The following is a 19,357-nucleotide window of genomic DNA, read 5'->3' as shown; positions in this document are numbered from 1 at the left end:
GGATTCTTCTTCGTGGGTAAGAAGGACGGCACTCTCCGCCCTTGTATTGATTACCGGGGCCTAAACGACATCACTGTTAAATTCCGGTACCCCCTGCCCCTAGTGCCTGCGGCCCTGGAACAGCTAAGAACTGCTAGGATCTACACTAAGCTGGACCTAAGGAGTGCCTACAACCTGATTCGTATCCGGGAGGGGGACGAGTGGAAGACCGCTTTCTCCACCACCAGCGGCCACTACGAATATCTGGTGATGCCGTTCGGATTGTCTAACAGCCCGTCCGTCTTCCAGTCCTTCGTCAATGACGTGTTCAGGGACATGCTCAACTGGTGCCTAGTGGTCTACATTGACGACATCTTGGTCTACTCTGATTCATTCGAGGAACACGTCAGTCACGTCAGAACGGTGCTCAAGCGCCTAATCCAGCACCAGCTCTATGCCAAGGCCGAGAAGTGCGAGTCTCACCTGAGGTCGGTAGCCTTCCTGGGGTATGTGATTAGCCCCGGGGGGGTGGCCATGGACGACGAGAAGGTACGGGCTGTCCACGAGTGGCCTCAACCCTCCACGGTAAAGCAACTCCAATGCTTCCTGGGCTTTGCCAACTTTTACCGTAGGTTCATTAGGAACTTCAGCGTTGTCGCCTCTCCGCTCACCGCCATGACAAGGGGAGGGAGAATTAAACTCCACTGGACCGCCGAAGCCCTCCAGGCCCTTGCCCACCTCAAGGAACGATTCACCACCGCACCCATCCTGCATCACCCCAACCCGAACCTCCGCTTCGTAGTTGAAGTGGACGCCTCCAGCACCGGCATAGGAGCCGTGCTCTCCCAGCGCCAGGGCGACCCTCCTAAACTGTTTCCCTGTCCCTACTACTCCCGTAAACTCACCGCCGCCGAACAAAATTATGATGTCGGCAACCGCGAGCCATCTTGGCCATCAAGGCTGCTCTGGAGGAGTGGTGACACTGGCTGGAGGGGGCCAGACACACGTTCCAGGTTCTTACTGACCACCGCAACCTCGAGTACCTCCGCTCAGCCAAGCGCCTGAACCCCAGGCAAGCCCGATGGGCCCTATTCTTCACCCGGTTCGAGTTCACCATTACCTACCTCCCTGGGTCCAAGAACACCAAGGCCGACTCGCTCTCCCGACAGTACGAATTCGAACCACTGAAACCTATGGCCGAGCCCATCGTGCCCCCCACGCTCATCCTAGCCCCTGTCCAGTGGGACATCATGGCCGACATCACCCAGGCCAATGCCACCGCTCCGCCACCTCCTGAGTGTCCACCGGACCGGACATTCGTGCCCCTTAGCTTCCGTGAAAGAATACTCCACTGGGTACATGACGCTCCGCACTCCGGTCACCCTGGCATCACGGCCACCACGCGCCTTCTGAGTAACCGCTTTTGGTGGGGGACACTTCCCACGGACACCGCTGACTTCATCAAGAGGTGTCGCCCGTGCAACTTGGCAAAGGTCCCGAAACAGCCACCGGCCGGACTTCTTCTACCCCTACCGACACCCCGGTGCCCCTGGTCCCACATAGCGGTGGACTTTGTTACCGACTTACCCAACTCCCGAGGTAACACAACCATACTCACGGTCGTGGACCGTTTCTCTAAGGCATGTCGCCTCATCCCTCTGCCCAAGCTGCCCACCGCCCTGGAAACCGCCGAGCACCTCTTTCAGTATGTGTTCCGTCTCTACGGACTACCGGAAGACATCGTTTCGGATCGGGGGTCCCAGTTCACCTCCAGGGTTTGGAAGGCCTTCTTCCGCCTCCTTACCGTGAACCTCAGTCTCTCGTCAGGGTACCATCCCCAATCCAATGGCCAGGCAGAGCGCCTTAACCAGGAAATCACCAGGTTTCTGTGCACCTACTGTCATCAAAACCAAGCGGACTGGAGCCGGTTCCTCCCATGGGCGGAGTACGCCCAGAATTCCCTGCTCAAGCCCTCCACCAACCTGACCCCCTTCCAATGCGTCCTGGGGTATCAGCCCCCACTCTTCCTCTGGTCCGGCGAGCCCACGGAGGTTCCCGCGGTCAACGACTGGGCCCAACGCAGCGAGGCAGTATGGGACCAGGCCCACGTTCACCTACAACGGGCCATGAACCGCTCCAAAGTCCAGGCAGGCCGTCACCGTCGACCCGGCCCCGACTACGCTCCAGGCCAGTGGGTTTGGCTATCCACCCGGGACCTCCGCCTCTGCCTACCCTGCAAAAAACTAAGCCCAAGGTACGTAGGACCTTTTAAAATCCTCAGAAAGATAAATCCAGTCACCGTTCGTTTACAACTCCCCACTGATTACCGTATCTCTCCTACCTTCCATGTCTCCCTACTTAAACCGGCCGACCCCCCGAGGGCCGACGAGGAGGAAACCCACGGTCCCCCTCCATTGATCATAGGCGGCGAGGAGGCGTTCCAGGTGCGAGGGCTGCTTAACTCCAGGCAGCGCCGAGGGCGTATCCAGTACCTGGTAGACTGGGAGGGGTACGGCCCGGAGGAAAGATCTTGGGTGGACGCGGAAGACATCCTCGACCCCAACCTCGTCACCGAGTTCCACCGAGTCAACCCAGGGAGACCGGCCCCTGACCCCGGGGAAGACCTCGGCGCAGGTCGCGTCCTCACGTCAGGAGTCGCTCGCAGGTGGGGGGGCTCTGTCACGAACACCGACGAGGGCGTCCCTCTCCCTGGTCCCCGGAGATCGCACTCGCCCGAATACTAACTGCCCTGATTGTTCCCAGCTGTTTCTCATTACCTCTGTCTATTTTAACCATGCCTGAGAACTCCTTCCTCGCGAAGTCTTGTTAGCCCCGGCCACATTTCTGAGCGTGTTTACTTCTGCTTTTGATTATTCAGTGTACCTACCTAGCCTGTTTACCCCGACCTTCGTAGTTAGCCGCCAGCCTAGTTTATCTCTGCCTGTTTACTTACCTCGATTTCTCGCCGCCTGCCCTGACCCTCCGCCTGTTCCAGTTACGAGTCTGCTTGTCCTTCTTGTATTGTTTGATCTGCTGAATAAACGCATATGGATCCCAACCAGCCTGAGTCTGCATCACAGCTCCACAAGCACCACTAATAATAAGTACGTGAGATTATAATAGTGATGCTTTGCTCCGCAAGCACCACTAATAATAAGCATGTGAGATTATAATAGTGATGCTTTGTTCCACAAGCACCACTAATAATAAGTACGTGAGATTATAATAGTGATGCTTTGTTCCGCAAGCACCACTAATAATAAATACGTGAGATTATAATAGTGATGCTTTGCACCGCAAGCACCACTAATAATAAATATGTGAGATTATAATAGTGATGCTTTGCTCCGCAAGCACCACTAATAATAAATGTGTGAGATTATAATAGTGATGCTTTGCTCCGCAAGCACCACTAATAATAAATGTGTGAGATTATAATAGTGATGCTTTGCTCCGCAAGCACCACTAATAATAAATATGTGAGATTATAGATTCTTTGCTTCGCAAGCACCACTAATAATAAATATGTGAGATTATAGATTCTTTGCTCCGCAAGCACCACTAATAATAAATATGTGAGATTATAGATTCTTTGCTCTGCAAGGACCACTAATAATAAATATGTGAGATTATAATAGTGATGCTTTGCTCCGCAAGCACCACTAATAATAAATATGTGAGATTATAATAGTGATGCTTTGCTCTGCAAGCACCACTAATAATAAGTACGTGAGATTAAAATAGTGATGCTTTGCTCCGCAAGCACCACTAATAATAAATACGTGAGTTTATAATAGTGATGCTTTGCTCCGCAAGCACCACTAATAAAAAGCATGTGAGATTATAATAGTGATTCTTTGCTCTGCAAGCACCACTAATAATAAGCATGTGAGATTATAATAGTGATTCTTTTCTCTGCAAGCACCACTAATAATAAATACGTGAGTTTATAATAGTGATTCTTTGTTCCGCAAGCACCACTAATAATAAGCATGTGAGATTATAATAGTCATGCTTTGTTCCGCAAGCACCACTAATAATAAGCATATGAGATTATAATAGTGATACTTTGCTCCACAAGCACCACTAATAATAAATGTGTGAGATTATAATAGTGATGCTTTGCTCCGCAAGCACCACTAATAATAAATATGTGAGATTATAGATTCTTTGCTCCGCAAGCACCACTAATAATAAATGTGTGAGATTATAATAGTGATGCTTTGCTCCGCAAGCACCACTAATAATAAATATGTGAGATTATAGATTCTTTGCTCCGCAAGCACCACTAATAATAAATACGTGAGATTATAATAGTGATTCTTTGCTCTGCAAGCACCACTAATAATAAGTACGTGAGATTATAATAGTGATGCTTTGCTCCGCAGGCACCACTAACAATAACTATGTGAGATTAAATAATAATTATGTGAGATTATAATAGTGATGCTTTGCTCCACAAGCACCACTAATAATAAGCATGTGAGATTATAATAGTGAAGCTTTGCTCCACAAGCACCACTAATAATAAATATGTGAGATTATAATAGTGATTCTTTGCTCCGCAAGCACCACTAATAATAAATACGTGAGATTATAATAGTGATGCTTTGCTCCGCAAGCACCACTAATAATAAATACGTGAGATTATAATAGTGATGCTTTGCTCCGCAAGCACCACTAATAATAAATACGTGAGATTATAATAGTGATGCTTTGCTCCGCAAGCACCACTAATAATAAATACGTGAGATTATAATAGTGATTCTTTGCTCCGCAAGCACCACTAATAATAAATACGTGAGATTATAATAGTGATTCTTTGCTCCACAAGCACCACTAATAATAAATACGTGAGATTATAATAGTGATGCTTTGCTCCACAAGCACCACTAATAATAAATATGTGAGATTATAATAGTGATTCTTTGCTCCGCAAGCACCACTAATAATAAATACGTGAGATTACAATAGTGATGCTTTGCTCCGCAAGCACCACTAATAATAAATACGTGAGATTACAATATTGATTCTTTGCTCCGCAAGCACCACTAATAATAAATGCGTGAGATTATAATAGTGATGCTTTGCTCCGCAAGCACCACTAATAATAAATGAGTGAGATTATAATAGTGATGCTTTGCTCCGCAAGCACCACTAATAATAAATATGTGAGATTATAGATTCTTTGCTCCGCAAGCACCACTAATAATAAATATGTGAGATTATAATAGTGATTCTTTGCTCTGCAAGCACCACTAATAATAAGTATGTGAGATTATAATAGTGATGCTTTGCTCCGCAGGCACCACTAATAATAACTATGTGAGATTAAATAATAAATATGTGAGATTATAATAGTGATGCTTTGTTCCGCAAGCACCACTAATAATAAGCATATGAGATTATAATAGTGATGCTTTGCTCCACAAGCACCACTAATAATAAATGTGTGAGATTATAATAGTGATGCTTTGCTCCGCAAGCACCACTAATAATAAATATGTGAGATTATAGATTCTTTGCTCCGCAAGCACCACTGATAATAAATATGTGAGATTATAATAGTGATTCTTTGCTCTGCAAGCACCACTAATAATAAGTACGTGAGATTATAATAGTGATGCTTTGCTCCGCAGGCACCACTAACAATAACTATGTGAGATTAAATAATAACTATGTGAGATTAAATAATAAATATGTGAGATTATAGATTCTTTGCTCCGCAAGCACCACTGATAATAAATATGTGAGATTATAATAGTGATTCTTTGCTCCACAAGCACCACTAATAATAAGCATATGAGATTATAATAGTGAAGCTTTGTTCCACAAGCACCACTAATAATAAATACGTGAGATTATAATAGTGATTCTTTGCTCCACAAGCACCACTAATAATAAATACGTGAGATTATAATAGTGATTCTTTGCTCCACAAGCACCACTAATAATAAATACGTGAGATTATAATAGTGATGCTTTGCTCCACAAGCACCACTAATAATAAATATGTGAGATTATAATAGTGATTCTTTGCTCCACAAGCACCACTAATAATAAGCATATGAGATTATAATAGTGATGCTTTGCTCCACAAGCACCACTAATAATAAATATGTGAGATTATAAAAGTGATGATTTGCTCCACAAGCACCACTAATAAAAAGCATGTGAGATTATATTAGTGATGCTTTATTCCGCAAGCACCACTAATAATAACTATGTGAGATTAAATAATAAATATGTGAGATTAAATAATAAATATTTGAGATTATAATAGTGATGCTTTGTTCCGCAAGCACCACTAATAATAAGCATGTGAGATTATAATAGTCATGCTTTGTTCCGCAAGCACCACTAATAATAAGCATATGAGATTATAATAGTGATGCTTTGCTCCACAAGCACCACTAATAATAAATGTGTGAGATTATAATAGTGATGCTTTGCTCCGCAAGCACCACTAATAATAAATATGTGAGATTATAGATTCTTTGCTCCGCAAGCACCACTAATAATAAATATGTGAGATTATAATAGTGATTCTTTGCTCTGCAAGCACCACTAATAATAAGTACGTGAGATTATAATAGTGATTCTTTGCTCCGCAGGCACCACTAACAATAACTATGTGAGATTAAATAATAAATATGTGAGATTATAATAGTGATGCTTTGCTCCACAAGCACCACTAATAATAAATACGTGAGATTATAATAGTGAAGCTTTGCTCCGCAAGCACCACTGATAATAAATACGTGAGATTATAATAGTGATGCTTTGCTCCGCAAGCACCACTAATAATAAATACGTGAGATTATAATAGTGATGCTTTGCTCCGCAAGCACCACTAATAATAAATACGTGAGATTATAATAGTGATGCTTTGCTCCGCAAGCACCACTAATAATAAATACGTGAGATTATAATAGTGATGCTTTGCTCCACAAGCACCACTAATAATAAGCATATGAGATTATAATAGTGAAGCTTTGCTCCGCAAGCACCACTAATAATAAATACGTGAGATTATAATAGTGATGCTTTGCTCCACAAGCACCACTAATAATAAGCATATGAGATTATAATAGTGAAGCTTTGCTCCACAAGCACCACTAATAATAAATACGTGAGATTATAATAGTGATTCTTTGCTCCACAAGCACCACTAATAATAAATACGTGAGATTATAATAGTGATGATTTGCTCCACAAGCACCACTAATAATAAGTACATGAGATTATAATAGTGATGCTTTGCTCCACAAGCACCACTAATAATAAATATGTGAGATTATAATAGTGATTCTTTGCTCCACAAGCACCACTAATAATAAGCATATGAGATTATAATAGTGATGCTTTGCTCCACAAGCACCACTAATAATAAATACGTGAGATTATAATAGTGATGATTTGCTCCACAAGCACCACTAATAATAACTATGTGAGATTAAATAATAAATATGTGAGATTAAATAATAAATATTTGAGATTATAATAGTGATGCTTTGTTCCGCAAGCACCACTAATAATAAGCATGTGAGATTATAATAGTGATGCTTTGTTCCGCAAGCACCACTAATAATAAATATGTGAGATTATAATAGTGATTCTTTGCTCTGCAAGCACCACTAATAATAAGTATGTGAGATTATAATAGTGATTCTTTGCTCCGCAGGCACCACTAACAATAACTATGTGAGATTAAATAATAAATATGTGAGATTATAATAGTGATGCTTTGCTCCACAAGCACCACTAATAATAAATACGTGAGATTATAATAGTGAAGCTTTGCTCCACAAGCACCACTAATAATAAATACGTGAGATTATAATAGTGATTCTTTGCTCCACAAGCACCACTAATAATAAATACGTGAGATTATAATAGTGATGCTTTGCTCCACAAGCACCACTAATAATAAATACGTGAGATTATAATAGTGATTCTTTGCTCCGCAAGCACCACTAATAATAAATACGTGAGATTATAATAGTGATGCTTTGCTCCGCAAGCACCACTAATAATAAATACGTGAGATTATAATAGTGAAGCTTTGCTCCGCAAGCACCACTAATAATAAATACGTGAGATTATAATAGTGATGCTTTGCTCCGCAAGCACCACTAATAATAAATACGTGAGATTATAATAGTGATGCTTTGCTCCGCAAGCACCACTAATAATAAATACGTGAGATTATAATAGTGATGCTTTGCTCCGCAAGCACCACTAATAATAAATATGTGAGATTATAATAGTGATGCTTTGCTCCACAAGCACCACTAATAATAAATATGTGAGATTAAATAATAAATATGTGAGATTAAATAATAAATATTTGAGATTAAAATAGTGATGCTTTGCTCTGCAAGCACCACTAATAATGTAGTAGCTTAAGTACTGTATTGTAGTGGCTATTTTGATCAAATTGGGTAGAATATAGTAGGCAATGTTTTGTCACCACATCAAAACTGGAAAGGGGAAAAATAGCCTTATAAAAATGTAATGATTCTAAGAAATCTTCCGTTTTTAAAAACGTGGGATTAAATACTAATAGTAGATTACTCAGGAGTCACGGCTGTGGTGCAGGTTTACTTTATTTGTATTCACGAGCATGACTATATCTACTGCTGAATAGAAACATCACCTGGAGGTCATCCGCGTCAAAGCACAGCGGCTAACACAGCAAAGAGATGGTCAAATGGAGCGCAGCTGCTCTGAGGGCGAAGCGCAACAGATGGGCACATATACAGCTGCCGCGCTATTGACTTACAAACGCTCTTCTGGATATTTGAACACAATGAACACAAACGACGCAAAGGAATACCTTTCCAAACGACAGATTCCCCACCTTTTTGAGGTAAGGTTAGCCTCCATGAAAATGCTTTCTGTATATTTTCTCACGTTTATGTGCTATTGCAATGAAAGTTAGAGTAAAAAGAGTTAAACACATAAACCTTAGTATTATGCACCTTGATATGATGTTAATTTATCGACTGTTCTAAGTTATTCAGAGTTTAAGATAAATTATATATTGGTAGTAGAATGGTGGTTATTCACTATCAACTATCATCCCTAGGGGAAAATCCATCTTAAGATGGTAGCTGTGTTTTGGAACTAGGTAGCTCATAATGAGCTGGTCCAAGCTGGTTATTAGCTGATTCAAGCTGGGAGACCAGCTTAGACCAGCTACCAGTTACCAGCTTGTCATACCAGCTCAAGGTGGTCAAGCTGGTTTTTGGAACATGGTAGTTGGTTGACCAGCTATGGACCAGCGCATGACTAACTTTGAGCAGCTCATGACCAGCTTGGACCAGCTTGCACCAGCGACCATGTTCCAAAACATAGCTACCAACTCAAGATGGATTTTCCAGCAGAGATTACATTAGGCTCAGAGCCATGACTAAAATGATAACATGAATGAATCAGAAACTCTGTGTCTCTTTAGCTTGCACAAATACATGGTAAATAAGATACTTGAAGGTGTCTCATGGTGACCCTCAAGTAGGGTGCTATTATTGCAAAGCGGCAGGTCTAAATCTTGTCTGCAAGAGGATAGATTGTCTTCAGACAGCGTGAACAATTGCTTGTGTGGTAGATATGCAGTTGCATACAAAATAGATTGTCCATTTGTAGAGGATAATATCACATGAGAAACAATTCTGAAAGTGGTTTGTTTATATACAGTGCCTTATTTGATTCTATTACTGTGTTCCATCCAGGTGTAATATTTTTAAGAAGGCACAGTATTGTAGGTCATCATCATGTTTAGGACACATCCGTTCTCACAGGAAACAAAGGGTAAATGTTGTAAACATGTATTTCAGCACATGGATACTTTGTCTGTCACCTAGGCAACAAGCTATGCACTTTATATTTACTTTAAGTGACTCATCTTGACAAATCTACAGGCAATGGATAACAAGAGACAGAAAGACAAGAGCAAATGTGTGCAAGCATATTCGTGCATGTGCCTGAACATGCAGTTCATTGAGGAATGTGAGCACTCAGGATATACTTCATGTGCATACCACTACCATCTCATTCCTTAGTCTGTGACTGCACATAAGATACAGTACTTAGTGCAAAGAAGATCCCAATGCAAGATTGATTATGGTGGATGTGAAGTATATGTAAACTCACTCTTTTCCAGTAAAAGCTTGTAACAGTTTTTAAGTAATTGCGTTTTAACTTGTGTTGAAGATATACTGTCTGTCAGTCTTAACAGTCACAATTAAACACCCTCTTCTTTCAAATGCTTTCTCTCCCTATTAATACTGCATTAGTCCTTAAAAATGGTTTAGTCTGTTATGAAACTCATATCACAAGCAAATTCAGCCTTTTGTTTTGTTTCTGTTTGGACATGGTTTTATTTATTCATGTTGAATGTGCCTTTAGCTGTTTGATACCCATGCGGATTGACATGCAAATTCTCAAGCAGTTTTATTTGCATCAAAAGAAAAAACTAATTATTCAGAGGTTGGATTTTCCACTTCCTCTCGCTCTGAATGGCCCAGATTATAAACTGCTAACACGTGTGGGATGAATAGAAAAGACAATTTAAAATTATTATTTTCACCCACTAGATATTGCTCAATCAGGGGCGTAGCACCAAATTTTGGGCCCTGGGTACAAACCATCTTGCTGGGCCCCCGTACCAAATATGTATGTATAGAAATCTGACTTCTAAGGGCCCCCCCCTGCCTCGGGCCCTGGGTACTCGGTACCCTTTACCCCTCCAGTCCGACACCCCTGTTGCTCATTTCTCTTTGTGTCTCTCATACTCTCTACTCTCATTATCTCACATCTTGTTCTTATCATCCAGAAAACTTTTTGCTCTGTTTGAGAAATGGATGAAAGTATGAAATTGTTCTCATGTTCTAATTTGTTTTGAGATAAATTTGCAATAAAACTAGGGTGAAAAAGACACTCTATTAGCATAACATAAATATATATATATATAAATAAATAAATAAAAATTTCCAATGTCCATGTACTAAAATAAAATATTTGATGCCATGAGTGTACCTTCATTTACTATAACTATTATTTTGAATGTCCATTGAAAATGAAGCAATGTGATAAATATTTTACCTGGTCGCAAAAAGTAGTCTGTTAATTACTTGATGAACTTTCACCTTTTACTGACCCTTTATACTTCGCAGAGCTAATGTGTGCTTCTAAATCACTTGAACCTTTATTAGCAACTGAACTGACACATAAGTGCCAAGTTTACATGTCATACATTCTGCTTCCCACGGATCTCGACCTAGACGAAAGTATGGGGATTTTTTTGCAACTGTTTGATGCTGAACACAACAGAGCTTTTTGCATTCGCAGAGAGATTGACAGGCAGGAATTTGGCCAATAGTTGCTGCAAGCCTCTTATAATTGACCAATTGATGTGTGAGAAGGTGGGACTTATAAAGAGGGGTTAAAGCAATGCAAATAGATGTGCACACTCGATTAAGTATTAGACCAGATTCACATCATAATGCAACTGAAGCCGAATCCTGGACATTTTCGCATATTTAGAAATCCCGGCTGGATGCTTTTTTAAGGTCCGAAAAAGAGGGCATGTCCGGGAAAAAAAGGACATGTCCGGGAAAAAGAGGACGGTCACCCTAAATACAACTCCACAAATGTAAATGATATTGTACAAAATCATCGCATAATGTATGATGATATAAGTTTGAATGTACCGATATGAAAATTTTTGTCCGATACCAATTTTAACAAAAAACTTCTGGCCAATACCGATATTTTACCACTTACCATATTTTTTAATCAGATCACTGTTTTACTTAGGATTTTTTTTAAATTTTTTTTTTACTATTCTATAAATAAATAATTTTCATTTAACATGGATTGGATCTGTTTAACACTGCCCCAAATTTTAAATAGAGCCACAATGAAAAATGAAATGAAGATGAAAAGATAAAAAAAGATAAAAAAATACAAAGTTTTAACCAAAGAAACAAAACCCCCTTTAAATTTTGTATTATAGTGGTATAATGTACAATGGATGATGCCATTCAGACTGCTACAGGGTGCCACTTGCTCTGACTGGAGCACTGAATGCAGACTATATTGAAAACGCAGCCTTTGTATTATTTGCGCAAGGCCACATTTCAATCATAATTAAATCACGCAGCATAAATGGATACTATACCAATGACTCAGATGTCAAAGTCTGCGGGTTTCAAAGCATTTTGGATATGTTTAGGTAATTGTCGCTTTCCTAACTGTCACGTCCGTTTATGGCATTTTGTTCGCAATAACGTGAGAATGAGAAAGAATAGAAATTAGATATTATTTTGTTCTTAGGTGTTCCAACCCTTCTACATATTGTGGCTATTATTTCTGGATTGTGCATTTGAATTCAAAATGTTTTTATAAAGTGTGTAACTAATTAATTATAAATAAACCATCATTTTTCATATCTGTGTTTTCATGCTTATAACTGATATGGCGATGGTTTTAATTTGGACAAAAACTGGCCGTCAAATATCGGCAGCCGATTCATTGGTGCATCCCTATAAAAGTAATTTACCCAAATGAAAGTGTACTGGAATTGTTCATCTTGAATGAAATACAGAGCCAAATTTGTGTAACCCTCAAGTCAATTATAGGCATTTGATATAACAACATTGTATTAACTTATCTTGCAGAGCATGTTAACAGGGATGATGTACCACAAGCCCGAGGACCCTTTGACATTCTTGGAGAGTTGTCTACGGAAAACACGAGACCTGGGAGGCCCTGAGTGTGTGGCTTGGGACACTTTCATTACACCTGATCGAAAACCACTACCACCAATCACCCCTGCACAGGGGAAGAAAGCCCCCTGCAAGCTTGGTAATTTATCCAATTTGGAAGTGCATTATCTTAGCTAGTAATAAAATACTGACTTAAAAACATTAGTTTTTCATTCTTTTCCACAATCTGATTCTTTCGGATTCTTTGTTTCACTGAACCAGTAAAAAACAAAAAAAAACAATTCACCAGTTCTTTTACATCATCGCGTGATGATGTCACTGTACATAATGCTAATGCCCCTGCATCATGTAATACATGCTCAAACACATTCAATAAAGCCATTTGCAAGTGCATATAGCTGACTATTATATTTAATACTCAGTATTAAAATATATTTTCATCTCTCGACTGAAACGTTTCGCTCCTAGTTCAAGTTCTTGATTCATGCATGCTCATCAGCAGCTCACTCCTCAGTTCTCAGTATTTCAAACATGTCAGAAAGAGGGGATTCTCACCTCAGTGTACTAATGACTCGAGAAATGGTGAGAGCGACTCATTGTACTGTTGACTCAAGAATGGTTGCACCCAGAGTGTTCAGTCCAATTTTTGAACTAGTTGGAGTGGTTCATTGCAAAGAAGAGTTAGGACAAGCAGATATCACCAGTTCTAGGATCATATTACTCCCGGTTATCAGTGCATTTTGAGTGTCACGCACGTATGAGAGACAGATTAAGAGTAATTTTTGGATCAGTGTTGACTCGAGATACGAACTGTTTCAAACGATTCAGTCCAAATTGGTTAACTGGTTCAACTCATTCACTGAAAAGAACCCATTCAAAAGAACGATTCATTCGTGAACTGGGCAATTTCTAATACTTCTATGCATTTCAGATAGAGTGTCAATTTACCAGTTTCCTAATTTTACGGAATCACTCCACTACCTGTAAATCACTAAATCAACCTCCAGATTTTCCACAAAAAAAACATTATTCAGGTTCTGATTTGGAAGGACAGCTGTGAAAACAGAGAATAAAGAGCAAGAAAGTTGCTTATCTGCAAAGTAATTAAGGAAGGTTCAAGATGGTTCAAGTGTTTGATATTTTGCCAAATGTGTCAATAATGAAAGTCTAACCACACTGAAGCCTGGTGCTACTGATTCAAGCAATTGAATGCAGCCTTTATACAATACTTTTTTTCTTTACTGTTAGGAATTAGATAAATTCTTTAAACAGAAATTATAAATATAATCTGTTTCTTTCCACAGATGGTGGCCCCGGAGCTGGCCCTGGACCTTACTGTCGATATGACAGACTACCATCAATTCAGGCCCAGTTCTCCATAGAAAGTGACTCAGACATGACAGAGTCCTCTGGGCTCATACAGGAGTATGATGTCTTTGACCCATCTAAACCACGGCCACATATCATATTCATCATTGGTGAGTCACTCTCAACCAGTAGAATGTAATGTTGGCCACAGCTTTGGACGGGTTTAGTTTCATGTCAGCAGGGGATGATCTGTATATTAATCCAACTCTTTGAGACAGTTACGTAAGGGTGAAAGTGTAATGTTTCTGATGTTTAAATACATTCCCCCATTCCACTTTATTGTGGAGACAGCTATAAGCCATTGATTTCCCAGAAAGGTTTATACACTTTGGCTCTGTGGTGCTTATGAAACATTGCTTTGTTGGTTTGAGCATTCTGTTTAGCCTGACAGAGCAACAATAGCTTGATCAATGGCATGAGTTTGGGGGAAACTAGTTTGAAAACAGTAATTTTAAAATTCCATTTGGTGCCACCAGTAGCATTGCAATGACACACTTTACCTCTACAAAAGCTTTAGTATTCATCCAATTATTCCCTTTTAGCTGGTTGATGTGAAATTCAGTAGACCCTGACCTGAATTAATTTGATATTAGCATTTTCATTCTGCTGTGTATGTTATGTAAAATGGGATTTCTCTTGCTGTTAAAAATTTCCAGGTGGACCAGGCAGTGGAAAGGGCACTCAGACTGCAAAAATTGCACATCACTATGATTTCGAGCACGTGTCAGTGGGGGAAATCTTAAGGAACCAGTTGCTGCATCATGCCTCTAGTGACAGGAAATGGGAGCTTATTGCTCAGATCATTGCCAATGGAGAACTGGCACCACAGGTTTGGCAATTTAACTGCTTGCTTTGTCTGGATTTGGCTGCAATGGTGAATTTACAGCTATTTGATGGTAGATTGGCAACATTTGCTTGAGCTTACACTATTAAACATGTTACCTCGTGCTTGCCATCTTACTCTTGGTCTGACATTACATCCTTTAGGAGACGACCATTGAGGAGCTGAAACACCAGTTTATTAAGAAGCAGGATGCCAAAGGATTCATTGTGGATGGATTCCCCAGAGAGATATCACAGGCATTCACCTTTGTGGAGCAAGTAAGTTATTTTGTGCAAATGATGCTTATGATTGTATAACCTACATTATATGTAATGGCACTTTATGTTGTGGTAGTACTTAAATGTGACGTAAGCAATTTCAGCCATTTTGCTAACTTTGACCATTTTGTGAATTTCAACCATACACCTTCTCTCCAAAATCTTGCCCTCTAAAGACCTGATTTTAGCAAACAGGAATGTGCCAAATGAATTACAGACAGAGAGCATTTCTGATTGACTAGTTCTCTGATTGACTAAAAACTGGTGGGCCACTCCTCTAACAAATTTTTGCAGAGCCTAGGGCTGTCGCAGAGGCAGGCGTGATTTCTCAGGACACCTATTTCAGTGATATCTTTGAAGTAGTAGATATTTCATGCATGACATTCCAAAAGCTTTCAGCACCTTTAAAGACCCTTTGACCATATATCCCACAGATTGGCTCTCCAGACATGGTGATCTTGCTTGCCTGCTCTAATCAGCAACTCCGTCAGCGTCTTGAGAAAAGAGCCTCTCAACAGGGTCGTCCTGACGACAATACTCACGCTATTGAGAAGAGACTAGATACATTCAAACACAACATCACACTCATTGCCAAGTACTATCAGGAGAGAAGACTTATTGTAAGGGTAAGGGCTTTACCAGAACATGCAGTTCTGTGAAAACGGCAGTACACACCATGGTTTAAAGGCTGCTTTTGATTAAAACACACATTTACAGTATATCTCCTTGTGCTTGGTCAGGTGGATGCAGATCGAGAAGAGGATGACATTTTCACAGATATTTGTGCCATTTTGCAGGAGAGACTGTTTTCTGGTAACACAGATGCGGTAGGTTTCAACCAATAGTTTCACAACAATTTTTATTTTTAATGGAAAATATATAAAAATATTTGTATACTTAAATGTTACTTTTCTCCCTGCAGAGCACTGGAGATCTTTAGAGGGACTTCATCTAAAAATCTTCATCTAAACAAACAATTGTTGCCATTAAATCCTATATGTGATTTACAATCAGCCTGCTAGTCATTCTTTGTTTTTCTTATTGTTATCTCTGGGGTTAAGGGAATGTTTATCACACACATACATTGCCATCTTGTTTCCCCATGTATTTCATCTGTTCAACCTTTGCATTTTATATAATGTACAGTACAGTAGGAAAGTGGAACAACATTTTTGTTTGTTTTATAACATTTTCTTTTTTGAGATTCTTAATGTTGTTATAAGTTGATTTAATTAATCTATTTTTGGCACGCTCAAACCTCAAGTCAGAAATAATGTGATTTTTTAAACACACCAAAGTACGTTATTCAAATGAAGAAAGTTTATATAGTCACTGAAAGTCTGAAAGCAACTGAAATACTGTCTTGAAACATTTAAAAATTAATCAATTAAAAAATTCTCACCTATTCCAAAAATATGTTAAAAAAAAAAATAAATAAATAAATATATATATATATATATTATTCATTAACACATTTGTTTCTGGTGTGATGAGGATATATATATATATATATATATATATATATATATATATATATATATATATATATATATTTTTTTTTTTTGTCAGCCTACTTTAGACAGAGACGAAAAAAAAGACACTACAGACTAGTCCTCGGGCTTAACCATCTGTGATCTCATTAATGGATGTTCATTCCAGCTGTGCCACTTTCTCACAGAAGAAAGTTAATGCACACTGATTTAGTGGCCTTGCTGACAGACCTCGGCCAATTACTTTCAAGGTTACTTCAAAAGCAACACATGAAATGTATAAAAAGCAATGGAAACACACTAACTGTAAAATACACAGAAATTAGTGGCTTAACAAGTAGATTTAAAGTTTAGCTCACTTCAAAATGTTTTTGATTTAATGTCTGAAAAAAGGATGTGTATATACATGTAGTCCTTTTAGATGGATTTTTATTTTGTTATTCTTATTTTTTAAACAGTGTCTAAGAATTAACAAACCACTTTATAGCCACTAGATGGCAGACTTTCATTCCCCCAAAGTCATGGTGATGTTAAACATTCTCAGGAACTGGTTTGAAAGACTGTTACTTATGAATATAACCACTTCTAATGACATAATGTTATGACTTCTTAGTTTATGGACGTGTAAAAATAATTAATATATGTGGAAAGATTCAACTTGAAAGGCATCAATTTTTAAATAATGTAATATTTCCCTACTTAAAAAAAAGAGAAAATAGCTAAACAAGCTTAAAGAGATAGTTTACCTAAAAAAACTCACCATCATGCCGTACTAAATATGCATGAATTTCTTTCTTTAGCAGAGCACATGCAAAGATTTTTAGAAGACTATCTCTAGCTCTGTAGGTCCATACAATGCAAGTGAATGGTAGCCAGAACATTATAGCTCCAAAAATCACATAAAGGTAATCCATATGACTCCTGTGGTTAAATCCATATCTTCAGAAGCGAAATGATTTATATGATATGAAGTATGGGTGAGAAACAGATAGAACTTAAGTCATTTTTTACACTAAATCATAAAATCTAAATCTCTTTTACATATTAAAGTAACATGTGGTGCATGTTTAGTTTCACTTTCAGATATGTATTTAACCACTGGAGTCAAATAGATTACTTTTATGATTTTTGGAGCTACAAAGTTCTTGCCACCATTCATCACCATCTATGATGCCATGAGGGTAAGTGATGAGAGAATTTTTGTTTTTGGGTGAAGTATCCCTTTAAGGTGGTTTGTCAGTCCTAGATCAGTCCAAGTTGATTTTCAATGGTCAGACTGGTCTGGTTTAATGGTTTTTGAGAGGAACTAGCTAAATACCTGCTTGACCAGGTTACCAGACTCAAACCAGCTAAGATCTGCAAACCACCTCAGGCTGGTTAAAGCTGTTTATTTTCTTCGTCAGGGTTTACACTTACCTCAGACATTAACATTCACCAAAAAACGTATACAATCATTGCAGATCTTTTTTTTATCTTGTTGCATTTTTTTTTTTTTATTTATCTCGTTTTGTGCAAAGTGTCCTTAAAATACTGCTATTAATGATGTCACAGTGTCCTAATAATGGTATGTGCTGGCACTCATAATAGATCCATCCTTATCACCACACTGGCCAGATACTAGTAGCTCTTACTTTAATGCCACTAGTGGGAGACACCTCTCCATGCTTGCATAAAATACAGCCTAAATATACCTTTTAAATAAGTATTTTTATGTACAGTGCATTGTACAATGATGCACTGTGTTCTGTATGATGTAAAGAAAATATCCTCTTTCATTTTCGAACATTTCCTAAACAGAATTGTCTGAAACCTTTGCTCTGAATGTTTTTCACGCTACTCTTCTGTCAGAGGTTTCATCCACTAGGCTGCAAGAAAAATCTGTCCTGTACTCCTAAAATCATGTTTTTATTAATTGTATTCCTAAGCACATGAGATTTTTACTTCAGATTTTTGAATTAAACATTGTCAAATTATTATGCTTGTTTCAAATTCTTTTGATGGCAAAATATTTTATATTGTCAGCAATTTTCTGTTAAAAGCTACCAGAACTTCCATGCTTGTTCAATGAACCATATACAATTAATGAACATGCACCTGTGGAATGGTCATTAAGACACTAACAGCTTACAGACGGTAGGCAATTAAGGTCACAGTTATAAAAACTTAGGACACTAAAGAGACCTTTCTACTGACTCTGAAAAACACCAAAATTAAGATGCTCAGGGTCCCTGCTCATCTGCGTGAATGTGCCTTAGGCATGCTGCATGGAGGCATGAGGAATGCAGATGTGGCCAGGGCAATAAATTGCCTAAGACAGTGCTAAAGGGAGACAGGAAGGACAGATGATCATCACAGTGGCAGATCACATGTAACAACATCTGCACAGGATCGGTACATCCGATTATCACACCTGCGGGACAGGTATATGATGGCAACAACAACTGTACAAGTGACACCAGGAACTCACAATCCCTCCATCAGTGCTCGGACTGTCCACAATAGGCTGAGAGAGGCTGGACTGAGGGCTTGTAGGCCTGTTGTAAGGCAGGTCCTTACCAGACATCATCGGCAACAATGTCACCTATAAGTACAAACCCACCTTTGTTGGACCAGACAGTTCTGGCAAAAAGTGCTCTTCACTGACGAGTCGTGGTTTTGTCTCACCAGGGGTGATGGTCGGACTTGTGT

At 39.3% G+C, this 19,357-nt stretch overlaps 1 protein-coding gene across 1 annotated transcript; it reads left to right on the top strand.

Moving 5' to 3' along the window:
* The first annotated feature begins 8,632 nt into the window (after window positions 1-8,632).
* Window positions 8,633-16,201, top strand: LOC127630690 (adenylate kinase isoenzyme 5-like). Its single transcript, XM_052108352.1, has 8 exons — window positions 8,633-8,851; window positions 12,663-12,849; window positions 14,015-14,188; window positions 14,735-14,907; window positions 15,066-15,179; window positions 15,614-15,805; window positions 15,920-16,006; window positions 16,102-16,201. Exons 1-8 carry the CDS (start codon window positions 8,693-8,695, stop codon window positions 16,117-16,119), a joined length of 1,104 nt encoding a protein of 367 aa, XP_051964312.1. The 5' UTR covers window positions 8,633-8,692; the 3' UTR covers window positions 16,120-16,201.
* The last annotated feature ends 3,156 nt before the right edge of the window (window positions 16,202-19,357 follow it).

Source organism: Xyrauchen texanus, chromosome 3 (assembly GCF_025860055.1).
Source record: "Xyrauchen texanus isolate HMW12.3.18 chromosome 3, RBS_HiC_50CHRs, whole genome shotgun sequence".
Taxonomy (NCBI): Eukaryota; Metazoa; Chordata; class Actinopteri; order Cypriniformes; family Catostomidae; genus Xyrauchen; species Xyrauchen texanus.
This window is presented reverse-complemented; position numbering and strand designations above follow the sequence as displayed.

What these genes read in the sequence shown, in the direction of transcription:
- LOC127630690 (XM_052108352.1), top strand. Translation starts at nt 8,693, where the DNA reads ATGGAGCGCAGCTGCTCTGAGGGCGAAGCGCAACAGATGGGCACATAT. An exon ending in GAAAGCCCCCTGCAAGCTTG is followed by an intron (nt 12,850 to 14,014) that starts GTAATTTATCCA and finishes TTCTTTCCACAG; the next exon opens with ATGGTGGCCCCGGAGCTGGC. An exon ending in ACATATCATATTCATCATTG is followed by an intron (nt 14,189 to 14,734) that starts GTGAGTCACTCT and finishes AAAAATTTCCAG; the next exon opens with GTGGACCAGGCAGTGGAAAG.